This window comes from Perissodus microlepis, chromosome 13, assembly GCF_051167445.1.
Source record: "Perissodus microlepis isolate ML-2025 ecotype Zambia chromosome 13, ASM5116744v1, whole genome shotgun sequence".
In the NCBI taxonomy this organism is placed as follows: Eukaryota; Metazoa; Chordata; class Actinopteri; order Cichliformes; family Cichlidae; genus Perissodus; species Perissodus microlepis.
The window spans coordinates 21,598,337-21,625,719 of record NC_140473.1 but is presented as its reverse complement, the minus strand read 5'-3'; the positions used below and the strand labels follow the sequence as shown (position 1 = coordinate 21,625,719).

At 39.8% G+C, this 27,383-nt stretch overlaps 2 protein-coding genes across 5 annotated transcripts in view; one reads left to right on the top strand and one right to left on the bottom strand.

The window, feature by feature from the left end:
* Positions 1-23,174, bottom strand: part of map3k21 (mitogen-activated protein kinase kinase kinase 21) — a 29,161-nt gene extending 5,987 nt beyond the window's left edge. For 2 of the 4 annotated variants that reach the window (XM_084948830.1, XM_084948831.1), the window contains exons 1-7: positions 21,476-23,174; positions 4,982-5,162; positions 4,704-4,852; positions 4,107-4,282; positions 2,057-2,297; positions 1,344-1,466; positions 416-508 (exon numbers count right to left, since the gene is read on the bottom strand). In XM_084948830.1, the coding sequence (XP_084804956.1) occupies positions 416-508; positions 1,344-1,466; positions 2,057-2,297; positions 4,107-4,282; positions 4,704-4,852; positions 4,982-5,162; positions 21,476-22,268 (1,756 nt within the window). In that variant the 5' untranslated portion in view covers positions 22,269-23,174. The remainder of the gene's footprint in view (positions 1-415; positions 509-1,343; positions 1,467-2,056; positions 2,298-4,106; positions 4,283-4,703; positions 4,853-4,981; positions 5,163-21,475) is intronic. The other 2 variants (XM_084948828.1, XM_084948829.1) reach the window with 1 other exon arrangement.
* Positions 23,175-23,618: 444 nt separating this feature from the next.
* Positions 23,619-27,383, top strand: part of pcnx2 (pecanex 2) — a 37,203-nt gene continuing 33,438 nt past the window's right edge. The window contains exons 1-2 of the mRNA XM_084949637.1: positions 23,619-24,110; positions 25,435-25,637. Coding sequence (XP_084805763.1) covers positions 23,958-24,110; positions 25,435-25,637 — 356 coding nt within the window. The 5' untranslated portion in view covers positions 23,619-23,957. The remainder of the gene's footprint in view (positions 24,111-25,434; positions 25,638-27,383) is intronic.

Genomic DNA, 27,383 nt, shown 5'->3' with positions numbered 1-27,383 from the left:
TCCTCTTACTGGTATTGGTTAGTTGTGAAGTTGTCATGAACTTCAGCAAAAGCAGCATCCACCAATTATGTCACAGCATCAGACAAGAGCCAAAGAAAGCTGCCACCAAATTCATTTTAGAATTCAAAGACAACTAAAAAAAAAAAGATAAACAGCTCCGTGGCCCATGTCTGCAGCATAAACTGTGTAGCTAATTTATTTGATTTTAAGGTTGATGAAAACATTTTTACAAGTAGAAAACACCAAAGTCTTGTTATGATCCACACATCAGATAAATGCTGTCGATCTGCAAGAGAAAAATCACTGACGGGAAACTTTAACCACTTTCAACACTTAAAGTTAGCCACACGTAACACACAGCACTCAGTGCTACTGGCAACGCCTCACGCTGCATGAGCGAAGCCAGTCTCCTTGCCTTTCCTCCTGAACCCAGAGTAGGCTGACACCTCGCTGGTCAAATCAACATCCTGTTGGTAAACATACAAACTGTCCGGCCTGTGGGATGTCACTGAGGAGGGAAATGCACATGTTACAGCCTGAGCACTGTGAAACAGAGCATTTAATGCTACAAAACAGAAGGTGGAGTACTTCAGCCAGTGCTGCCATAAATAAGTCTAAATGTTTATCTGTTGGAATAAACATTTACACTTATATGTATGAATGAAATTTATGGCCAGTGCAAATAAAACTGACTTTAAAATGTGCAAGAAATAGGTGTCCATGTCAACAGGGCTGTTATTCAATTGCTATGTATCATATGGCTATGCATAAAGATTTAATAAGATGCTGAGGTAAATCAGTGTACACAACTGCAAATACATAATTCCTCATCAAGTGTACAATCCTGTGTGTACTAAATACAGGCTTCTAAAACACACCTCCTCCTTGGATAGCACAGACCTTCTTTCTAATCTTGTAGCACAAAGCATCAATTAAGACTAAGTTTAAACACATGGATCTGTATACAAATGTACGTCTTTTTTCTAGTGCTCTGATTTTTCAGTGCCTCCTATGTTACAGAGAAGACCCCTATCTGTATTATCACCTACCATAAATGCACAAGAGGAATTTGTCCCAGTTATTGCAGGGGCGTTGGTGTGTGACTAACATCTTTTTAAAACTGTTCAAACAACTGGCTCTGCCTCTGGAGCTTTTGTTCACATGGCTCTAGTCATTGTGCATGATACTGTTCCCATGTTCCCAGTTCCTGTGAAATTCTCAGAGCTGATGTGATTTCTTTGGTTCTTTTACACTTGAGCAGGCTGGACTCAAGGTAGGACAGTAAGCACAACTAAGAAAACCTGAGGGACTCTTTAATATGCAAAAACACAAACTGAACTTACGCTGAATGGCTCGTAGACGAGGGATAAGTGTGGGACTGCTGGGAGGAGAGGAGCTGGTACTGTGAAGGCTCCGCCTTTTGTCCATGGAGGGCGAAGCCTGCACGGTGATCTTATGCTGGAAGTCTGCAATATGCCGGACAAGTAAAACCGTTATTATAAACCCAGAGGAGTTATTGTTTGAGTGATTACAGTTTGATATGTATATTTACATTTTCCAACACAGTTCAAATGTTGCAAACACAACAACATCAGAGTGATTATTTAATCTGGATGTGTTAGTTTGCTTATTTTTTCTGAATAGTGTAGGCTAAAAGCTTGGAAAATACAATATGGTTTAATTTTTTTATTTTGCTACAGATGTATGGGAATGATGTGGCAAATACACCATTCTCATACAAGAACTATACACTGGTAAAAAAAAAATGATTTGTCAAGCTCTGGAGTTGTTTTTGACAGGAGATTCCAAGAAATTCAAATACCAAATTAACTTTAAAGCTTTGACAGGCAGTGGGCACGGCAAATCTCACTCTGTTTGTACCACTGAGTGATGGCACAAAGGGACAGAGAGGATCCATCCAGAGTGAGAACTCCAGTTTTAAAGCACTGCAATTCAATTTTTTTTAAGTGCTATTACGGGGAAAAAAGGAAGGCTCATTTCTATCGTGAGGTTTGGATGTGGGAATATTTTAGCTTAGTTCAGTCTGCAAGCTCACCTGAGGGTAGGCTGATGCGGTTCCCATCCTTCAGTTTAAGGCGGGAACGTTTAAATTTGCCTTTTCTCTTCTTCACGTTGGGCTTGTCTTTGTTGAGCTGGAAAATGAGGATGTTGAGCTCTCTCTCCAGCACGTTGATCTCGCGCTCTGCCAGCTGCTGCTCCCGACGCTTCAGCAACTCCTCCTGAGACTTCTGCTGCAGGGCGGCTCGCGTCAGCTCCTCTTCTCTGGAACGTAGCTCCTGGAAGAAGCAGGTATTAAGAGGTAAGTGCATTTATAGAACTGGCTGAAAGATTTCAGATGGTGACACCTCCTAAGGCCCGAACTCTTCCACGGCATGCATTTTTAATTTCTCTTTGATATTTGGGCTGATTGGGACCTGATGAATGTAAAAAACAAAGAATTACCAGATTTTTTTTTTTTACCTAATTTTTGTTTCTAAGAAAAATGAGAGCCACATATGAGGATATTCGTTTATAATTTCGATAGAACAGCAGCAGCATAATGTCCTCGTAAGTGGATATCAGGCCCTTGTAGAGCCAAATTGAGTATTTTGGTCTAAATAACCCAAAATGTGATGTCCTCATATGTGGACGCCAGGTCCTAGGAGGTTAAGGCACCTTCTATAGACCTCAATAGCTGCTCTAACAATAGTGAGCTAAGTTGGCATTGTTTGCCAACACTGTATGAGCTAAAACATGAGCAAGCACAATTTCAAGTGCAGAGCTAGTCAAGTCTACAGTAAGCAGTTTACAGTAAGTAAATGATATAAACTACTCTTTTAGTGAACAGTCAACATTTAAAGGATAACACTAGGATGAGTAAAAGTGCCTTAAAGATCCAGAAAGGATGTATGTCATCCTCGCTAGATCAATATTTAGAACTACTCTTAAGTTGTGCCTCTGTGTCACATTTGTCCCGTGTGCGGTTTTAGACATGTTTTTTGAGCACTGAAATCTTCAAAATAGGCAGGAGTAGGTATGTTACATAATTCACCAATAATAAGCTGGTTCAGGAGCCTTCTTTTTGAGGCAGTGTTATGCTCTCCTACCACTGCTTACTCATTCTTCACTCCCTCCATTTTCTCTTGAATTGCTCTCAGTTGAGTAATAATAATCCTTACTGGATGACTTCCATAAAGCAGCTTTACAGTCAAACCACTTCAGCCACCCACCTAGACACAGATTACGGTGAGATTTTTTACAGGAAATCTGTTTAAATGAAGGGACTAATTCCCTAATCTTGTAAAATTTATGATGGGAAAGCTCAAAGCTAAATTAGCCTTATTCTTTGAGCTTTGCATAGTGGTTGAATTTAATATAGCACGGTGAGGCAACAGAAATTACCAGCTGTGTAGATAAACGTTTAATTTGGGGATTGTAAGATTTAAAAAACGTAAACCTCATGCTCAAACGGTGGATTAGCAGAACTGGAAAAACTAGAACAAAGCAGACAGCATAAACCCACAATACAAAAATAGGCACAAATTAAAACTCTCAATAAAAACACCACCTGTGCACTTTTGTATTTTGTGTAAAACTCAGTTCACCATTCATTAACTCAGCTCTGCGTGCTGATCCTGCTGTTTCTCTAAACACTAATTAACTCCCCTCTCCCCACTTTAAGCCAGAAACAGCAGACTTATACAGGAAGCAGATTAAGGTTTTAACAAGGGGAAGTCCACTAAAGCACTTTGGCATTAATGACTTGATTGTTAAACGTGCGATTTAGCCTTATCCACTGAAAGTAACCAATTAAACATTTTTATCCCATGAAACCAGTCCAGGGCGATACATCGGGGTTAGACTTAATGATAGATTAGCCTGCGTGTATCATTACGAAAACTCAAAGAGTGAAGCAAGATGAAAAGCTGGTCTTTTTTCATACTTGGCGTCAGGGTCCAACTTCCCACACTGTGCGACACAGACGAGAGGATGCTGGAAATTAAGTTCACTTTCATGTGTTTAACCAGCTGCCAGGATAGTTCTGTGTTCAGTGGCTTCAACATATTGATGTTAGTGTATGAAAGAATCTCCTCCTTCTGCTCTACCTTCTCTTTGGTCCTGAGCTCATCAAACATCTCCTGGATCTCCACACGCCAGTCGTCCTGCATGCTGTGGAAGGAGTCCTGAGGCATGGTGGCCATCACCGCCTCTTCGATGGCTGAAAGCTGCTCCAGGATGCAGGAGAATGAGGGACGCACATGGGGGTCCTGGTCCCAGCAATCTGGACAAATACAATGCAGTGAAAAGATGGACTCATAACCACTGTGACCAGGGCATCTACATCATACTGAATTTGTGGGCCTAGTGAACTGCTCTGACAAAAAAAAAAGGAGTCAGCTGGATCAGCAGAAATTCACAAAGTTGGGGAAAACCAGCAAACTTGCCATTAGCCATTTTAAGAGTACATTTACTATTACCATGCACGCATTTTCCACTAGAAATATGTACACATGTACAAATCTACACATAAAATTAAATTAAACTTAAAGTCTAATATTTAGTGCCATATGGCCTATTTGTGGAACAGGTGGCGTCGCTTCTTGTGCCTCTCTTGGAATAAGATGCCAGTCTCACATACATTTTCTGTGGAAAAACAAAGCTTCAGCTCAGCTTCAGCTCCACTGATATTTGCTCATACTTACCTTCCATGAGCTTAGCGAAGGGTTCGGGGCAAGTGGAAGGGATTGGTAGGGTTAACTTATTAACTGCCACGCCGTAAGCAACAGCGAGGCCGTCTATTCCACGGTACGGCACCTCCCCTGTTAACAGCTCCCACAGCAAGACACCATAGCTGAAAAAAAACAAAAAAACAAAGTAAACTAATGATAAATAAATTTAAAGAACAATGACAGACAAATGAGAAAAGGTAAGTATTTAAATCTAATGTCAAGGCCTCGTGTGTCATTATCATCCATTATACCTCCAGACGTCACTGCCTTTGGAGAAGAGAGATGACTTAATGACCTCTGGTGCCATCCAGGAGTAGGTGCCTGCTGCTGACATTTTTGTGGTTTTGTGCCATTCCCTGGCTAAGCCAAAATCTGTGATCTTCAAGGTCTTTCTCCCAATGTCATCATTCTCAATTTTTTCAAGTAATAAAACTGAAAAGGAAAAATAATTTACTTTAGGTAGATCAATGCACAAAAACCGTAGGATAAAAAAAATGCACGAGAAAAAAAAAAAGCAGTGTAACTGAGATAAAAGGAAAAAGGGAAAGACGGGACTGGGATGAAAGTGACAGATGTGAAGGGGATGGAGAATAAAGGTGAAATGTAAGAAAGGGGGATATACAAAGAGTGAGCGACAGAGAAAAGGGCGACCGTCCAGGTGAGGAGATGATAGCAGATATTTAAAAAGGGCCAACAGCAGTATGCTGGTCATTCATTACTGTAGAAACAGAAGGCTGACAGTGCCACAAAGCACCTGTCCTCAGGTCCTAAAACTGCTCAACACATTAAAGAGAGCAAGAACCCCTCAAACCTGCTGGTAACACTACACCAGGTCTGAGAGCGCTGCCACAGTGAAGTCACAAACTAAAATGTGTGAAGTCAAAACCCTTAGTGTTCATCATGATCTGGATAAAATAAATAAATTCACAAGTTGAAGACGTACACAAACACACATACAGTTTACACACACTGAACGTGTTGTGTTTTTGCAAAAAACTTGCATCAGGAATACAGTACTGGGCAAATGGACTAAAAACACTGCCTAAATATTCTTGAAAGTAGCAGGTTTTTCCATAGCCTGTCCGCCTCCTCTGGTTGCTTAGCTGTCAAATTGCATGCACTTCATGATATCAGTTACCTGTGGTTCACTAAGAAAGTGGGTGTAAAATGAAGGGCTGCAGTATTCATAGACTATAATTTGCTAATAGTTACCACCAAAGGGAGATTGGTTTAATTTGCATTTGCATTAAATTGTTACCAAAGATAGGGCTTTGCCCATCTTACAAGAAATCACATCCAGATCTAGATCTGAATTTAGGAATTTTTTTGCAATCTGGGGCACCACTGGATATTCTTCATCGCATCTTTACAAATATCTACAGAAGTATTTCAACAGTGAAAATACTTAAAATTGCAGCCTCATCTTCAAATGTCTTGTTTACTAAAACTTAATAGACACTCAGGGTGAAATAACATGATGAAAAGCATATGAATAAATAAACCAGAATAATAAACAAACCGTAAATAACAACTACATGAAAAAGGGAGCACAGAGCTTATGAAAACAACTTAGGGTCTCTGGTGTTTAGTCCATTTAAATCAATTTAAAACTACACAATCAGGGATGCAGGGGTGAACACTGTAATTTTTCTTGGGTGCGAACAAAAACAACTGCCCTGAGACCCTTTGGAGGAGGTGGTCTTGGTCCACTTCCAAACTCCAGAGCTGTTTGTTTATGGTGTAAACATAATACGAACCAACTACTTGGTGTATGCTGCAAATTTGAGCGAAATGCTTTTCCGTAGTCAAGTAAGTTTTGCAGTTTGGAATGTGGCAGGGTACCACAGATGTTCAGTGTACACAAATTGTCAGTACAGGCTAGCAACTAGCCCTTAAATGTAATGTAAATCCCTTGTTTCTCTTGTTCCAACATGCCAGAACACAGCACCTTCTTCCTTTAGTTACTTTTGTTGCTCCCACCCCACATTTGCCTAATCGGTAGACAAAAAGTTCTCACATGGTTTCTAGTGACACATTGGAAGAATGTGTTTTTTTTTCTGTGTGTAAAAGGAACAACTATAAGTTTCAGCTATCAGGCTCATCAACTGATATGGACTGAAGTAAATGAAATATAGATGTGAAAATGCACTTGTACACGGTATTTTTCAAAACAAGAATATTCTGCTTTTGTTTTTTAATCCTTTCCCTCACAAGCACCTTTTTAATGAACACCATCGTCCATGTGAAAATGTAAAAGCCATTGTTGCTTTGAGCATGTCAAAGCAATGTAACCCTAACCATACAAAAATGTCAGAAGCCTATAAACAATAACACGTAGTCCAGTCTGATGTTAACAATGGAGATAAAGACACACACCTCTGATGTTGCAACACATAATCTCTGTAATCCCTGTCCAAACATGAATGCACATGCAGTTTTTGAAAATGATCACATTGAGAGTACTTTTTCAAAGCTTCATTTTTAGCATAAAGCTGTTTACATGTGGACAAAATGCAACGGTGCACATAAAAAGCTTTGTTTTCCAAAACAAATGTGTATGTGCAGACCAAACCAGCATTTGGGCTTTCTCAACCTGTGCCACATTTCTTCTAATGTTAAATGTTTCATTTCAACAAGAATAAAACTAATATTATACCTCTGATAACAAGAAGCCTATTTTTCCATGAACTGGTGTAGCCAAAATGAAGTCTTTGATCCTTTTATTCTCTTTGTATCATTTACAAAATGTGTTTTTGCCAAGATCTCCTCACATTAAAAGCTGCACGATTTCATTATTTACACTACAGGTCAATTTGAACATGTCCTATCAGCTGTGTTGATTCTACAGAACAAACAAAAGGCTAGCAATAACTCGAGAGTCTAAATGCCCCTTTGGTTGGTTTGACAGAGGCAATCAGTGTTGAGAGTTTATTGTTAAGAAAAACAGCCTGATATCTCCGTGGATGGATGGAATGTTGCTGCCACTTACACTCTGTGGGAATATTTCCAAGGGAGAAACAACGTCATGATAAAGATAGATAGTGGAAGTGTTCAAGTAAGGCATTTGTGTGCCTTGACGGACTGTAACTAAATGTAAACTTAAAAACGTTATTTAGTCTAAAGACTCTTTGTTAACAGCATTTTTTTTTTTTTTTAAACCAAGGCTTTGTAATGTCTCAGTTGCACCATTGTGCTGTTATCACTCGATGACCTTGGACTTACTCCCACACAACTACACAACTAAGACTTGCCAATAAACACACACACACACACACACACTCGCTTTCACACCTTAGTGAGGACATCAAATTGACATAATGCTTAACCTTATCCTAACCTTAACCATTAGGAATCAGTGCATACTCCTAACCCTTACCCTAAACCTAACCACAACCTAATTGTAACCTTAACTCTAAAACTAAATTCTTAGCCTCAAAAATGCCTTCAAATTCGTGAGCACCAGCATTTAGTCCCCACAACTGACTGCTGGTCCCTGCAAGTATAGTGGGCTTCTAATTTTTGGTCCTCATAAAGATGTTTAAACAAGTCAACACAAACACACATGCACACAAACCTATACATAAATCCTTTCTGCATTACATATTACACTACTAATCAAATTCTATTACCATCTCAGGCTCAAGTAGCACAATTAACTGATAAAGTACACAGATATTCAGTTTGACACAGTAAATGTGTCAAACTTGGACCAGATTTGCTGAAAGATGTAGGAGCAGTGGAAAGGACTAAATGGAGAACAGATAATAGAAACAAGTTTAGTGACCATACAATTTTAGTTGGTAAAAGATACAATGTCCTTTTTTTATAGCTCTACAGCTCTTTTTTTGTAAACACCTAGACTATTTCCTTTTTCTCTGAGTGATATTTTAAAATATTCATATGTAAAATAAATGAAAAAACAAACCCAAAAAATTCAGTTTAAGCATTTTTATGCAGAAGAGTACATTATACAACACATTTAGATAATATGTAACACATTTTCTTTGTTATATAATAATACTAAATATTTAAAGGAGAACAAATACAAGTCTTTTAAAATGAATTGCTCATTGGTTTCCATTTTAGAAAATGGAATTTTTTTTTTTTGCTTTAAGCTGTAATGAAAAAGTATTCTTTACTCTGTCTTCTTGGAAGGCTTTATACATTTTTGTACATGTGTTTCTGTGTGTTAAAATGTGCGAGTGAGTGAGTGAGTTTGTGTCTGTAAGTCTTTAAAGAAGAATGTGGTGGCTGCAATGAAGAGAAGCGAGCATATCAGAAGTATCTGAAGTTTGGCTGTTGCTTTGATGCAAAATTTTTGTGATGCCTAAAAACAAGCTGTTATGATGATATTTAAGAGTCTCTGCAGATCGTTCCTAATTGCAGAGCTGGCAGCTGCTGATTGGTTCCATGATCAAGAATTGCTAAGCCTTGTATATAGTGTGTAGATACTTTTCACTTGTAAATAGGCACTGAGGTAGAAGGGGTGAACTGCCTTGTTATTTTCTGTACTTTTTTCTCTCGTTTATTCAAAGGGTCTGCCTTACAATATAAAGTGCCTTGAGGTGACCGTTGCTGTAAATTAAATAAAATTTAATTGAATTAGAGAGTTGGGGGTAGCGCTTATCTTTTGTTTGATATTTGTTTCACCCAGGGTTTAGGTAGCACCTCCCTTTTTGGAATAACTTGTTTTGTTTGTTATTTCGGCCTTTGTTCACCCCAGAGTTAAAGCTTTCAGTTTGGTAACACCTTAACTTGTAAATTGGCTTCTAGGTATGGCTTTGGGGACCAGGGTCACAGGGTCACCTTCCTTTTAACCCTTTTGTTGCACTCTTGTACCCCTAGACCGGGACGTAACAGTAGATGTTAATTAATATTAACAATAATTCAATATCCAACCTCAAATCCCTCAGGTCAGAGTGTCAGAGTTTTACTGGCCCATGCACGTTGTTATTGGCTTGTGAAATTTTTTTTTTTTATATATATATATTTTTAAATGTTAATGCAATTTCATTGACACAGTAATATATTATTTCACTTTGAATCTGAAAAATGTTATGAAAACCTTGAAATAAATATGGTCTAGTACACACTGTTCTCCTCTTTAGACTCACCCCTGTTTGCTTCCATGTAAAAGAGGACGGCTGCCGTTTCAGCAAGCAGTATAATTTAAGCATGGAATCGGACTAAGTGAACAGTCAATCTGCATATTTTAATACAACTTCTAGAGGCTTACTGCAGACTTTTCACTGTTTAAAACAAATGGTGGTGATCAGAGCCGCTACAGAGTTTGTTGATCAGGTGCTTTGATAAAGACCTCCCACTTGCTTATTCCCAGTAAAGGTTTTAATGGCGATCACAGGAACAACAATGCTGTTTTGGAAACTAGAAACATGTTTTCTTTCAATAAACCTGAGCTCAGCATCTCGATAACAGCTCCGCCTCTTTGCTCTTCGCGGTGTGTAAACAAACAGCTTCACGTTAAACTGTGCCAGCGTCATCATCCTGCTCCCATTTCCATGGTGACAATGGCCTGTTACAAAGCCGTGCCTGTTATTACCACAGTTGTGCTTAAAAGGAAACCTAAACAAACTGGTAAATATGTTACATTCGTATTTTTTGTGGAAACAATATCTTCAATATTTATACTACTGAAAAACCTGAAAATTGCAACAAATTAGATGTCATATTAAAGAATGTTTACCAACAAATAAAAATAAAATCAAAGCATACAAAAAGAAAAAGCTGTTTCCAAGGTCACGAATGATCCCAGACAAAAAAAATAAAAAAATAAATAAATTAATAGTATGAACAAAGTCACGTATACAAATAAGGTCATTCTGGGGTTAACCAACTGTACACTTGGTTAAAAATAAATAAATAAATGAAGCATAATTTCCTTATTATGGTCTGTTCACACCAAACATGAAGCTAAGGTACACTTAACAAGGCTTGCGTTTATGCATGCACGATGGAAATCGATACAATAAGTCGTTTTAAAAACTTAACATGAAGGTCTGATTAATTTTTTCTAAAACTTTTCCTTTTTTTTTTTTTTTTAAATCTCTGTAAGAAAGATAAGTTCAACCAGACAGCTCCACCTGCCCTCAAATGATGTCAACAGGTTTAACCTCCACTTCTGATTATTGCTGGCATCAGCAACAATCCAATCTATGGGAAAATCCCAGGGTTTTTGTGATGTAGAATGAAGCGAATTTTTCATCCCAGTTTAAATATTTTAACTTACATAAACAAAAACTTGCCTCTATTCACGTTACCTGGGTGAAATTTGCATCAGTCCACCTAACTGGATGCACGTTGCATGCAAATGCACTGTTAAAAAAAAAAAAAAGAAAAAGAAAAAGAAAAAAAAAGAACTTGGATTGAACTATAAATGAATGTCTTTTGTTGCCCTTCATATAGTACAAACTGTATTGGTCAGCCATCAAAGTCTTTTGTGGAACATCTTCAACATAACACAAACAAACAAACAAACAAACAAAAAACAAAGAAAGAAAATAAGGTCCAGCATGTCACATGTCTGCTTCGACTATGCACTGTCATTTGAGAGTCTTTTAGGAGTGAAACCTTTGAAGAATAGCCAAATAATATCTTTGCTTCAAATGGCCATGCATAGTTTGCAGCACAGTTTCAAATCTTGGTTTTAGAGTTGCTATTCCCCTAACAGTTTACACAAACAAGTAGGACTCAGGGGGAAGAAATCAATTCACTGTTTAACTTAAGGAACAAATGGGCCAATTCCTACTTGTAGAATAATTCCTATCAAAAACAAATGGTTAGGATCTATTTTCTTTAAATTCATTGAAGGCAGTTACGGAGATATGGTTAAAATATTTTTGGCATGCACAAGTATTTCCAGCCAGCATAAATGATTTTGCAGCAATTTAACTGTAACGAGACTCATTGGGTTCCCACTAATAGTGTATTGGTACCATTACTAGCCTGAGGCACAGAGGGGATCCTCTACCCAGGCTACAACAATGGGAATTCCATTACAAACGGGTTTCACAACACCAATGATACTACTACTACTTCCTGTTGTCAACTCCTCTCTGAGTGATTCCATAGATTCCTCCCAGCAGACTCTGTAGGTTTATAATGACTTATGGTGGGTTAGTTACACAGCCTGGGAAAGCAGTGGCTTTGGGATAAAACCTTCTACTCTGATTGGACTATAGAATATCATGCCAAATACTTTCTTTGTAGCTCCATGATCCTTCAGTGTCAGCCCTCTAGAAATATCTGATAAAAGACCTAACTCCTGTCTACATGACTCCATGCTGACGTTATGGTAAAACCCCCCAGCCAGTCAGCCATTTTAGCCTATTAGCAGCTCAGCTACTATCAGAAACACAAATTGTAGCTAACCTGGTGTAATTTATGCACCCATCATAGTGGGTGATTATGTATTCATTTTTAGTTGGGCCTTGTGTGTATGAATTGTTCAGCAATCTTGAGTCCAACTGAACTATTGATGTTAGACTTGGAACTAATAAATGTTTACCAACTGCTTTTACTAAAAGGGAGAAAGATCTGAAAATCATAGCCTGTATGTAGATGTACAGACTATAAAAATTACTTAAACTGCTCATTACACTGAAAGAATGCAAGCCATTTCATTAGCAAAATAAACATGCTAGTTATAGTTTGTTTTATTAACCTTGTGCTTATGTGACATTTTAGTACCAGTTTTACATCAGGTCTGCATCAGGTCTGAGGAGGCACATGTTACAGTGCACAGATGTAAAGCACTACTATAAGTCAACCATTATTCTAATGTATACTTCTAACCAAGCATAAAGTGGAATCAATAAAAATGAAGACACATTTATAGAATTTTGGCTACACATTTGAACAAAAGGTTTGAATATAACAGTCCTGGAAAGCATGGGACCAGAATAACTGTGTGTTGGTGCTTTGCAGAGCTACATGTTGTAGCTGTTAAACAACAACTGCTCTGTGGGCTATCCTTAATTGTGTTGGTGCTGTTCTAGGTTCTTTAGCTTAGCCCCTTTCCTGGAAACCACAGAACCAATAATAAATAAGAAGCTACTTTCTAGTGAAGGGAAATTATGATCTACACCAGGAGGGTCCAACTCCAGGCCTCAGGGGCCGGTGTCCTGCAAGTTTTAGATGTGTCCTTGATCCAACACAGCTGATTTAAATGGCTAAATTACCTCCTCAACATGTCTTGAAGTTCTCCAGAGGCCTGGTAATTACTAATCATTTGATTAAGGTGACCCAGGGTGATATCGAAACCTGCAGGACACCAGCCCTTGAGGCCTGGAGTTGGACACCCCTGATCTACACAAATGCAATACTGCGAATTCAACTTCAGGAAACCTTCTATTACAATTTTCCTATTATTTTGTTTCATTTCAACTTTTTTGAAGAACTTGAGTAAAGTTCGTGAAGAACTGGCAGTATACACAATATTTTATCTCAATTTATTAATCATTACCATGTTAAAGTAGCACACATTTGCAGGCACTATGTTAACTCAAACATCTTTATAGGAAAATTTTAAAGCTCTACTAATGTTCAACATACGTTATGTAAACCTTAGCTGCTTTACCTAAGGAGTGATTAAAAACTGATGCTAGTATGTCCTTATGACGCAAAGGTATATTTTCATATAAACATATTTTGGGGCATCTCTTTATTACTGAAGCAAAATAATATGTGGGACATGCATTAGTCTGCACACATGTATGTGAAAAGTGAAATGTGTCTTTAAACTAATTATTGAAGCAAGCTGTATATTTGTGCACTTTGTGACACCCGATTAGACTACAGCTATACTTGTCTTCTTCTGTTCTGTAATGGGATTGTGCTGAACATGTTGCTAACCTTCAGGTGTTAGATGGGTAAAGCATGTGTGACAGCTGTCAAAGTTTCATGTGGGATTCCTTCAAAAACAAACGTAAAAAAACTGCACCAGCTAGCATGACTCAAGTCTGAAACAACTACACTTCAGAGAGGTTCTCGTTTGAGATTCTCTCCCAAGAAAGTCGTATAGAATTTTCGCTTGAAATGCCCATCCCTGTATTGGTCTACATTCTTTCACTTCGTGCTGGAAGCGAGAAATACACTACCCTGAACAGCAGTAAAACTACTGTGTTTGGGCCACACAGTGTGCCTTATGGTATGTGGATAGTACTAACTTATCCTGTGAAGTCATGAGATGACACTTTATTTGTTAGTAAAATTAGTAATGGTGAGATAAATGGGTAAGGACAAGCCTACATGACTTTGTATGACTAATGGCTCACCTGCAACACATATCACCAATCTTTGATTGAAGTCCACCTCTTATGATCTCTTCACCATATTCTAAAGTAAAAATATATAACAATATTTCAAGAAAATCTGCTCTACTTTTTGAAAACATTGAAATTATTATTGCAGATGATGTGGTATAGCACAGCCCTACTAAAAACACTAAATTTATTTTTAAACAACGTTGAGGACATGCAATTCAAAGGAATAAAAAGCTACTAGTAGATTTCTTGTAAGGATCCCACTTAAAGTCAAACCCCAGGCCAAACCAGCCTTTTACTTGAAACATATTTTTGGATGCAAGTGTAATGTTAATACATGTAAAGCCCTTACATCTGCTCTAATACAAAAACTTTTTTTTAAAAAAATTGGTCAATTTAGTACCTACAGACCAACTAAGGCTTATTCTGAAAAGATATTTTTAAACAGCAGTAATGGAAACCAAATTATTAAACTGCATTGTTCACTGTTCACAGGTCAGTTCAGTGGAAACGCTAAACTGCACATGCTCAAAGACGTAGATGCCAGGAGAAATAGAAGCCTTTACAAGCATACTAGGGTGATTTCTTTAAACAAAATAGCCTAACTTGTTCTGTTCACTTGTCTGTTTTATTTCAGAAATATAAACAGCACTAAAAATGTATCATTTGAATTTTCTGATTTAAATCAAGCCTGTAAACATCGCTTAATGAAAATGTAGAAAGGTGGACCTATTTAACAGGGGGTGTGCACTTTTCAAATATTATTACCTCTTTCCACAAAGGTAACAAAGTATTGCTGAAATCTGGAAATGCTGCTGTGTGTAATCTGTAATCATATCATCATTACAGTTGGGTGTCACAAGCAACTGGCCACAGTGTAATAAAAACAATTGATTAGATACTGCCCTTTTCATTTCCCTGAACAATTGGCAGTGTATACAATTTTATAATATGAACCTGTTATCAGCATTGCAAGGGTCCTGTAATAGTTTGTAGTCTGTGCTAAAGACGTCTTTTTCAAAGGTTATATTTCAGAATGTATGTTTGCTTCGTCTGTGGTTTTTTTCTCACTCTTTTGAAAAGAAAATGTTTTGAAACAGACAACACCTCAGCGCAACTGGAGATGAATATGCCTCCAAGGCAGACCCCACCCTCAGTCCAGCCCCCATTTAATTCCCCTTCCCAACAGTGGATCTTGAGGCAGACCCATCTTTCATACTGGAACAGTGGGAAGATCAGAAGCAGAGCTCCTGTGTTCAAAGCAGGTCCCACGCTTCTTCTCATTGCTTTCTCCCCCTCAAGGTAAAAAACACAAAACTGTACACTTTTCGGACCTCTAATGAACTGAAAAACCCCTAAAACACTTGCAATGGCAACACATTTGTTATAAATGAAAATAAACAGTTTTGGGAGATGGTGCAGCTTAGTGCTTAGTGTTTTTAATGCATTTAAGGGAATATTTCCATGGCATTTATCTGAATACTGAGACTTACTGTCATCCATGCCTATAAAAATTCCTATATATGAACACATAGTAAAGTAGAAAAGCACTCTTTAAATTCCAGAAAAAAAATACAATCAAAACCTAGATTAAAAAAAACAAAAACACAAAAAAACAAAAACAAAAAAAACAACACTACAAAAAGCCGTAGATGCATGATCATTCTAAAGTTAACTCGTGTTATTCAGTAACATATTACTATTTAGAGGTGCTATTAAACAGAAACCATATACTGATGCGCCAGTAAAAATATTTACATCAAAAGTGATCCATGGTAGCTGAGAGAGTTTAAAGCGTGGTCTCCTAACTTGATGTGGCAGTATTTTCGTAACCGTGCCAACTGACTAAGCATGAGCGCAAGGGGGTTTCCTGTAGTAAGCAGAAACAAGGCTGCTAAATATTCAGTGACTGGTCTGTCTATACTGGTGGAAAGGAGAGTGCCCCCAGGCATTCTGGTCGATGGGAAAAGGATCAGGGCTAATGGCTGGTTAAATCCATCTATCATGGTCACATCTCCCTGGGCCACTTGCTCTTTGTCTATCCTCTTCCTCTCCTCCTTTGGGTCTGTAAAAGCTTGAATTAACCTTTAAATAGGCCAATTTAAACATATCAAATGTTTGAAGTATGCAGCTAGTTTTTTTTTTTTTTTTGTCTACACTAGCATCTATCAATGTGCTAGGGAGCTACAGAGGCAAATGGAGGGGATTGGTTGATTTGGAAGGCAGCTCTTCTCAGCTGTGGGCCCTTTTCCTTTTCACCCGGCCCTGCAACAATAGGTGCAGTCAGGGAGAGGTCATAAAAAACACAGTGAAAGCATCTCAACTCCTCCTCTCTCCCCTCTGCCCATTCTCTTGTCAGAGAAAATACAGGCAGTAACTGTCTGTGTGTCACCAGGGGTAATTGTGGGAAGCCAGAGAAAAGTTGCCCTGCAACACATAGTCAAGCTTTGGTAACTTTTCGCTCATATTCTTCTTATTCAATTGTAGACTAAGATAACACAAAATACAGTGAAGAAAAAAAAAGATTATCTCCAGGGACACCGTTTCTGAGCTACTTCAAGCCTGTTTTCGCTTTGCATTGTGACCTAGTAAAGAAAAACAGAGTTTAAAGAGGTTTTGTCTAAAAAGTTGTTCCTACAGAAGTAAGATGGTTATTCAAAGTTAACATAGCTAACAGTGCACCAAGCTGGTAAGCCATTCCTCTTAGTCTAGGTACAAAATATGTGATAGGTGAATCTGCTTTCTACTTCAGTAATTTCTTCCAAATCTATTTTTAGCTCCAGCAAAAACACATTCATGGCAGATACATTTATTATTCACAATATGATTACAGGGCCTATTTACTGCCTTTCTTAAGCCTGGAAAACTTGCATTTTCTACTTGAATCCATGTATGTTGAGGCATTTTCCAGCCAGTTATAACCTGGCTGAGAAGCCCATAATTTATGTGTGCAACATACAGCACTGGACATAACAGGGTCACTTGTTATGCACAAGGCTAAGCACTGAGATCTGGTGGCTGTCACAATATTATCCTTCAGTGGTGTTGGCTATTCTAATTTTTTCACTGCCTGCTACATCTGTGCCACTTTCAGTGTACAGGTCTGAAAGGAAATCCCTCCAGCGCTTCTGTGGCATCTGTCAGGTCTTCACTAATCTACAGAAGATGAGTGTGTGGAGAAACAAGGAGAGGGAGGGGAACACAGAGACAGTGTGTTGAAGTCTAACAAAAGGCAGAGACTGATGGGAGGATGCTGTTGCACACGCTCCAAATGAACTCTATCAGTTTCAATGGCATTCAAGCATGCATTCCTGGCATACTACTGCTTGCTCCAAAATATGTGTGAAACTCCAATGATTATGCGTGCTGGCTCAGGGCCAGGTTTCAGTGCGACTTCCTGCTCATATTTGCTGCTTTATGGAATCCACCTGCTCAAACTTTAGGAAAATTATGCAAGTCATAGTGGACTAGAACACAAAAAGGGAGGACCTGGATGAATCTAATGAATAATACTAAACAAAGTAAGCACAATAAGGGTGAAAACGGCAAAATATTCCAACCAAAATTAGCCATGAACTTATCCTCATAAAACTTTGGCATTCTTGACCAGAATTGAATAGATATATGCTAAACCATCAGAGGCCATGTTTTAGCCAGGAAAGGTCCCTGTCTATTTAGTGGACATACAGTACAAATTACATTTAGAAACCCTAAACATGCAAGTTGCATGCCCAACACAGAGCTACTCTGGAAAATTTCCAGTGCACATAACAAGCCGGAGGGTTGTTTCATAGTAAACTCCATAAATGTCACCACAACAAACCCTATTTTCTTTTTTTGTGGATGAAAAGGCAGCTATGGTGCACACAGATGTGAGCATGGACAAAGCTAAAGAAGAACTCTCTGCTTAAATTATAACGCTAATGTTTTAAAGATTAAAAAAAAACAAAAACAAATGTTGGCTCAAACGCAGCCACAAAAAATAAGAAGTGGCAAGTGGGAGCAGAATGGAGCAAGGGAAGCAAGGAGGAAAATAACGAAGTAACAAGGGAAACCCCCTCAGTTTGTGGCAATAAAAGAGTACCGCTGCTCTCTGGGAGATTAAATATGAACGGAACAAAACAAAACGAGGGCTTTGAGACCCTCTGAGTCCTAGCCATTCTTCTGGCCACAGTAGCCTAGCAACCGCTGCTTGACCAGTCCATTGTGTAAACGTATGTTAAGCTTTTATCCTCATTAGCAACATTCCTCCCTGCAGGCTGGGATTTTACAGATTAGGTTGAAAAACACAAAGGAGATTGGGCAAATCTTGCTGACTTCCAACATATTACTTTACAGGCTAATCATTGATCAAATAGCTGTATGTTTGCCTGTGTGGAGCATGTGTACACTCCAAGTTGATAAATGACAGACAGAGAGTTGAGTAAAGCTGGAAAAGTTTAGTGTATACTTGTACTTGTGCAAGTCCTGGTTTAAACTGAGAGAAGACAATGAAACAGTCTGACAGAACAAAATGTCTCAAAATCAACAACTCAAAACACAACAGAATTAAAAATGACAAAAACTGCACAACAGATATCAAATGCCATTAATGTGGATCAGTACAAATTTTTAGATGCTTTTCTGATTGACCTAAGCACACATAATGCCAAAGCAAACAGACAACTGGGAACATTAGCAGATGCAACAACTTTCCTAAGCTGGATCTCCCCCTCTTTTTTTGTAACTGGGAAAACAACCCAACACGCCCCAGGGTGCCATTTTTCTATTTGTGTTTAGGAGAGAGTCTTTTGTGAACTTGCTACCCTAGTTCTAAACAAACACATACAGTGCCATCCATTCTCAGTTTATTTAGAGTGCACTTTATATTGACTTCAGATTTTCAGACTTCTGAAAAGTCGACTATTGGCATAATTTTCTGTCCTCTTTCTGTAGGCATTGCTTATTATTGTGCTCTTCATTCAGCTATGTGATAGAGATCTGAGCTATCATGAATTCAGAATTTCATTATACCTCAACTTTGCAGAAACACACTAATCAAAGTCTCCTAATTTTAGTTTAAACGGTCCTCCTTTAATAAAAGCCTATGCTATATCTAGGTCACAGTGAAGTGGCAGGACAAACATAAAGAGTTGCGTTAGCAGCACTGTGCCTGTTTGGAGGAGTCTGTTTGTGTATGTTCACCAAACATCCGATTAGCTCAAACAGTCTAAACAGCAGTTAAATCCTTTCTCTCCATCTGCCCTATAATTAACACAAAGCTTCATCCTAAATAAGACTGCTTGAAAGGTGGGGCTCTTCTACACTGTTCATAACATTTAATCAAGTGTGTCACATGTACAAAAACACATCAACATCATCATCAAACGTATTTCAAAATAATGTGATGATTATGTTTTACTGATGGCTACGAAAGCTAGTAACTTAATTCTTTTTACAGCTATAGTCCAAATTATTATTAATAAGTTAACAGTATCCATAGGCAACATTGATTATCAATAGAAACACCCAAAACAGCGTGAATTATTGAAATTGCATATATTGGGAAGCGCTCTTACACATTGGTATGTTATTATTGTAGCATTTCACAGTGCTTATATCCATCCATCCATCGTCTTTCCGCTTGCCCTTATCAGAGCGGGTGGGTGGGGGGGCAATCGCAGCTACCATAGGCCAGGAGGCAGGGTATGGGCAATACAGAATCACAAGTTAATTTAAGTTAACATGTCTCTGGACTGGACTGTTAGAGGAAGTTTTTTTTATTTTGTTTTATTGCCATAGCAAAAAAATGCCTCAGTTAGAGCACTTTAATACAAATTTTCTTACTTCTGCCACTTCCCTTTACATTTGCCATAGTCTTAGCCTTTACAGCATGCCACCGCAACATACCACATTGCTCAAGCATTTCTGTGACTAGGAGACTCTCCATGCCTGTGACCAATGAAGTAGATCACAAGATTGTGTGGTTGTCACATCAGCGGAGAGGAGTGTGACGTTTATCACAACTTTAGTGGTATCTGCTAACTTCGAACCACAGAGAGACCCAAATCAGCACATTTTATATTAAGTAGTTTATCATAAAGCTGTTAAAAATTATTAATACCAATAACTGAAAAAAATTGGAATTGATATACTTGCTCCAGCAGAAGCAATAACAACATATACATGGGATCTGCATACATGGGACTTTGTGCATCACAGTTCTTTTTAAAATCCAACCACACATCCTGACCTATGATTACAGAGGGTCTGGTATGTATACATTTCACAGGTTTCGTCCCTGTGTTCACACACTGGCTCCCAGAGCTGGAGATAAGAGATCAGTGCACTGGAGCTGTTCCCCACATGGCCCAGGGTTGATAAGCGTCTCCGGTCACAAAAGGGAGAAAAAGTGTTTGGAGTCAAATTACACACATAAACACACCTGAGTTGAAGTGAGCAGCCTGTGTCAGTGGGTATGCAAGTCAGAACCTTTTTCTCATCAAGACCTGTCCATTCATTATTCAGTCCTGGGAAAGTTCTCTGGCCTGTTGTCAATTACCAGTCCATGGTGGAACCGGCATAGTTGGCCCAATACACTGTACCAAGTGCAGCTAAATGAACTGTTATTTTATAAAGGCTCAAAAGTGAGACCTACTCAAGAATTTTTGTTCCTAAACCAAATGTTTATAGCAGTTGTAGTTCTGTTGAAAATCCATTACGTAAAGGTTATATTTCTTAAAAAGCCTAAACCAAACTTCCATAGATTTCTTTTTCCACCTATGAACTTTGCTACTGCCAGGTGGTGATGAAGGACATGGCCCGATAGTGTTGACAGATTGTGTCTACCTAATATGTTTGTTAAATCACCGAATTTATTTGAACAGCATTTCACCTGCTGGTGGAGAGGGGTCTGGAAAGCAAGTGTGTGTGTGTGTGTGTGTGTGTGTGTGTTAGTCAAAGGATAAGGAATGAGTGAAGAGGGAGCAGCCCAGCTGAGCAAACTGACTTCATTTCACATCCTCTTAATAGCATCCCCCACCACTTCATAAACCACAAACTTCTTAAACTGTAAGATGTCATGAGTGCAGAGCAGTACTATGGCAGCTGTGGTGAAACGTGAGAAATAGGCAACCTCATATTGCAGTCACAATGCTGTGCTTCCAAATAACTAATGAACATACAGTGAACCTTTCCAAATGTGTCATGTGACTAAGGAAATGGTAAACTATCATTATTTGTGTGACAGGTTGGTACATGTGGAGTTGCAAAACAGCGCTGACACATATTCTGGGATGATAGAAACATGAAACAAGTGATTTAAAAGAGTTAGTTAACACCTAAAAAGTGACAGAGCAGAATGAAACCAAAGCATAACTAACATAACATAAATGACTAAAAGATGAAGTGCAAAATATCCTTCTGCGAGTTATGTTACCTCAATTTATCTGTCTCACAAACACACACACATCGATCTTTGCTTACTGTTGCTAGACTTCAGGTCACGATGGATAATGGGTACCACGGCCTCCTCGTGTAGATAGTGCATCCCGCGTGCAATCTGCACAGCCCAGTTTACCAGGATGTGTGGAGGGATCCGCCTTCCGGTCAGCGCTCGGTTCAGTGTCCCGCCTCGGGCATACTCCATGACCAAGCACAGGTTGGGCTCCTCCAAACACACCCCTTCCAGTTTAATAATATTGGGGTGCTGAAGCATCGAGAAAAGTTTAGCTTCTTGTTTAACACTGGCGGCGGTTGCCGTTATGTCTTCATCTGGGTCCTGCCGAGCCGCCTTCACAGCGACCTCCTGATCTTTCCATGTGCCCCGGTAAACCTTACCAAATCCACCCACGCCTATGATCTCCTCTAATACCAGTTCACTAAAAGGGATCTGGACGGGCGAGCTCGGGACTCGCTCTGGTACCCCCGTCGACACACTTGTAGCTGGGAGACGGTATATAGCGGGCTGATAGGTGACATAATTGGAAGGGAAAATCCCTACCCTGTGGTTGATTTTCCCCGTCCACCATCCCTCGTCCCCGGAGATCGCAGCGTCCTTGGACAGGACCTCTACTACATCACCTCGCCTGAGGCTGAGTTCGTCCTCGCCGCTCGCCTCGTAGTCATAAGCAGCTGTCCACAGGGATCGAGTTGGGCACAGCGGGGCAGAGTGAGCCCAAGCCCGAACTGAGGGGGACTCTGCCCAAGCATGTTCCCCGGTCCCACCGCCGCCCGGCCGCCCTTCACCGTTTGGGAAAGCGGCCTGCGAGACATCCATTTCTCGGTGGCCGTAGCGGCACCATAGGGTGCAGCGCTTTTTGGACAAAATGAAAACTTTAAAAAGGTAACTTGTAACTTTTTGAAATCCTCATGCTGTCACATATAGGACACTATCCGATGAAAACAGAGGAGAGGGTATCCTTGTGCAGTCCACGCCGTGGTCAAACTGTGTCCAAAGTCCCGTGGGAGAGCGCGTCTGTATCCACGTCGCCACTCCGGTACAAGTGTGAGGGTCAATAACTAGCTAGCGAGGTTGCTGGCTAAGTTAGCCGAAATACGGGTTAGCTAACGACGCTTTTTAACGCTCCTGGTTAATGCCAGTAAAGCGAAAAATAACAATTAACTGCCAAGCCAAATTAATTTAAAGCTATCACAAAACACTGTCTGGTTCTGCTGAATGCTAACGTGAAAAGGCTAAAGTTAGCTCTCAAGTTACCAAGTTTTCGCAGGTGCCTCAAGAGGTGCACCTGCAGCGTCCATTCCGACCAAATACGGAGAGGCTCCGCGGAGTAGCTTTCACTGTGAGAGTCTCTAGTAAATCTCATATAGTCACCAAATAGCGAAACGGACGGTTCGTGCGCTCCTTTGTGGACTTTTAACTGGAATTTCAACTGCATTCCAGACTTCTGGCTTAGCTGGTTAGCTTAGCATAGGTCAGCCTGTTGGAAAAGTTGCTCCTCTCCACTTTGAGATCGGTTAATTCCAAAGTTTATTTCTCTTTCGGTGATGTGCGGGAAAAAACAGCCAACGGATAAGTACTCGGGAACCACAGTATATATCCTGTACTTCCACACAACAATACAGGGTATGAAATTGAAAAAGATCCGTCAACTTTAATCAAAACAAGACCCCGCTAACGTTCTCGCCAGACTGAGTCGGACCCAGCAGTAGCTGGACAGACGATCAGGGGACACGGCTGGTGCTCCCGTTGCAGGCTGCGCTGCGCTCTCATTGGTGGACACCTGACACGTGACCAAAGCAGCAGCAGCAGGGGGGAGGGGGAGGAGTCACTGTAGGAATGCATGCAGAGAGCGCGCCTTCAGGGAAATTATAACGATAGTGGACTACAAAAACACACGTGCACATATAATATAATATAATATAATATAATATAATATGTTTTGCATGTTTCCACCGCTATACATTATTTTTAAACGTAAGCTCTAAAACCTTTAAATACTGTGCGCAATTCATGGTCTGTACATAGAATACAAATACATTGTATGTAATTCACAACGTGGCTTGATTGCATGTCAAGTGTTTGACTGAAGGTGGAACTCGCATAATGGGCATGGATGGATATGGAGAGAGGAGGAGTGAAAAAGACAGAAGGGAGGGGGTGGTCAGAGCTGCGCATCTGTACAGGCAAGCCTGAGAGGAGAGAGAGGAAGGATAGAGACGAACAGGACAGGATGATGAGGACCGCGGCAGCAGCAACAGCAGCAGCAATGCACGCATCGACACTGGGATGGGAAACGGCAGACGAGAGGACAACGCTGAGGAAGACCGAGCCATGAAAGGAAAGACTCAAGAGTCAAGCTGCGTCGCGCCAACATGGAGGCGTAGCGACAGTAGCATGCATGATTAGATAGAGGAGATCATTTCATTGTAGCCTAGCAGCACCAGCATCATCATCATCACCATCAGCCAGTCCAACCTGAGCGGAGAGGAGGGGAGAGGAGGGGAGATGGGCTCACAGGTTGTGCAAACCCTCCGTCAGGGGGTCTGGGCATCCCTGACCGGGGGCTGGTACCACGACCCGGACCAGAATAAATTCAACAACTCATGTCACCTCTATCTGTGGATATTTCTCCTGATGTTGCCCTTGTCTCTCCATCTGGTGAGTTTTTATTGAGGAACGTGACGTTCAAGGCCGTGCGTGGGGTGTAAGGTGCCCACACTACCTAGGTAAAATTGTAATAATGCCCCTGTTTATCCTTGGGAGAAAAAAACAACAACCACAAGCTGTAGGAGAATGGAATATCACGCAATGTAGCAGCTGATGGAAACACAAGGCCAGGAAAAGGGCACTGTCGCAGTATTTTTCTCCCGCATGCAGTAAGTGAAAGCATGGCTGCTCCTGGATGTGACAGTGGTGGAGCCAGAAAGCGTGAAATGTGGTTCACTAATATTTTCATGCCATGGGCTTTGATAAAGGTGCGACACTGGCTGCATTACTCCCAGTGACAATACACGGGCTGATGATGCTTCATGCTATATGGTGATTGATAGAGGCAGAAAGCCTAGTTATATATAGTCTCGACTTTTACTGCCCAACCTCCACTACAATACAATACAATACAATCAAATTTGACCCCTTCTTCTTTGAAGGGACATCTTCAGTGACCTCTGTGTTCCTGCCATACAGCTTACCTATAGCTCAAACTTAGCTGTGATGATGCTGACTCCACCTGCTTTGTGAATAGGCAATTAATAGGAGACATTATGGCAAAACAGTACAAATACTGAAAGGGTAATGTGACTTGATTGTGCAAACAGTGCAATGACAGCTTATTGTACACAGAGTACATTTTTGTAAGCAGTTTATCAAAGATAAGATATTGCTGATTATATCTGTTTTGGTGATCCTGAAATTAGCCAGTCACATATTTTAGCTATTAAGGCAGATGGTGATGTGTGACTGACACCTCAGACGGTAAGCACTTTGGCACTGATTCTATATTAAATTGTTGTTGCTGACAGTTTCTAGACTGTGTGAAAACATCCACTGCTTCCCCTGCAGAAACAACACAAGCTTTCCGAGGGAAGGTGTTTCAAATTTCAAGTTTTTTAGCGTTTTTTGTGAAGGTCGTATTCAGCGCAGGATAAATGATGGAAGGAAGTTGAGGGACAATAGCAAACATTCAAAACAGCAAGAACTCTCTCTGGGACATTATGACTCATGATTGACATGATACTTTGCCTTTGATATTCCTGTTCTTTGCTACAGGCAATTTCTCCCCTGTGGACTAGTTAACTTTATTAATCTACCAATATATCAAAATCAGATCTTGCAGTGTGCTGAGGCTGTTTTGCAATATAAATCAAAAGAAATTGGTGGTGCTAAAGCTTGAAGCATTAAATCAAACTATGTCCTGGTGGAGTCAGGAGATTCAGGAAATGCTGATTTCAATATGACTAAGCTCTTCTTTTCTTTTCCACAGGCTTTGCCTCCTACTACAATGGCTCTGAGCATCTACTGCTCCTCCATCACTGTTTTCTTCGTCCTTATCAAGCTCGCCAACTATCGGCTGCACTTGATGTTCGACGAGGGCGAGGCAGTGGTCCGCAGCAGCCTTTCTGACCTCAGCAAAGCTCAGGAGAAGAAAAGTAATGCCTCAGATTCTTGCCTGCCCCCCAGCATCAGGTAAAAACCAAAAACACAGTGAGTGGGATAAATATGAAATAGCTGCAAATATATAACTACCAAGAAATAATTTTCCTTGTGCCTTGAGCTGCTCACCTACTCGGATAACCAATACAAAATCTAGGCCAGAGGTATAAATCCCTAATGACACAGCTTAATTATTAACATGAAATTATACATTTAGGCCTGAGACCCAATTTTAAAATAATACCACCAATACTAAACATAGCCAAGCATCACTCTCCATTTTAGTCCCGCCTTTCTTTCTCTTTATGTGTCTCTGTGCTTTTCTCCCTCTGTCTGAGATGGGATTACTTTCATGATCAAGTGTCTCAAAGTGGGATGCACTCTCTCTACTTCATTTCAAAGACTCAAAGTACAGTTTCGGTGAGTGAGCGAGCTAATGAGGAGAGGTCAGTGATCTTCAGTCAGCCCCTTCACTGAGACACTTGATCTGCACAGAGACAAAAAAAATCGTGTTCTCTGTGTGAATGTGTTACATTTAATTGAGTTGAGATGAAAAAGGAAATACAAACGAAAGTATTTCTTTTTACTTTTTCATCTGTAAGAGTCAGTGTGTTTTAGAATTTAAAATAGAATTTAAAATACACCTTTAAAAATGGTGCACTGATGTAATGAGTTCCATAGACTATCTCTGTCTCTGCTAACTTATGTCAACTATAGATTCCAAATCAGTTGACACCTCGCAACGTTTTAGTAGGTACTTGTTCCTTGAAATTTCCCTCCCAAGGAACTTGCAGGATTTCTTCAGACTGTTAATTTTTTCTCTGTCCGCTGATGTATCAATTGCTGTTTTATGGCTTTTACATGTGAAACTTTATATAAAATCATAGCGACCAGGTTACATCTTGGCTGTTTGTTTGACAAGCAGCATGCATACACACACACACACACACACACACACACTCAATTTGGCACCTTCCTGCAGGGTTGAGTGGAGGTGTGAGCATATTTATTTGTATTTCAGAACATACCCAGTATAAAAAAAAAATATCATATTTTACTTCTGCTTTACTTCTGATTTTCCATTAATGCTGCTCCCTCTGTTCATTCACCTTTTATTTCACTCGACTACCACTCTCCAGCCTCTCTGTCTCTCTCTCTGTCTGGTTTGTTGAACTGGGAATGAGAGGGCGAAGTGTGATGTTGTGTTTAAAAATGTAATCAGCCATTTCTGCAGTACACTTTAAAGCAGTTCCCAAACAGTCTGCTGTGAGTCAGAAAAACATCCCAACTTAGAGGAAGATCAAAACAACCCTGGACCTGAATTGGGGGCAGCAAAGGATACTTGATTGTGTGAAAGACATACGCTTGTCGAGCTTATTGCAAAGCAAAAGAAACTTAAAGGCAACACTCTTGCAAAGGGGTTTTATGCTAAGTCTAGATGCTTCAAATGGGCTTCCAGGATTTCCTTAGTCGTACAGTACAGTCCAAAAGAGACAGAAGAATTTAGATGATAGAGATACTGTTTAAGGCAGATACGATGCATGCTGAAATTTTGATTTGCCCTTTGGTAGACTTTGGGCACAAAATGTTTGAAACACCTCCTCTAAAATAATCAAGCATATTTTTTCTAGCAATTGTACGTATGACCTTTAGAACTGTTTGGCACTTTGAGCTCCACAAGCTCAAGTTTTTGAACTTTCAGAAAGCCCTGACCGCTGAGAAGGGACTTTTTGAGGGTAATATATTTCTATTAGAACTTAATTTAGACCTCTTAGGCCT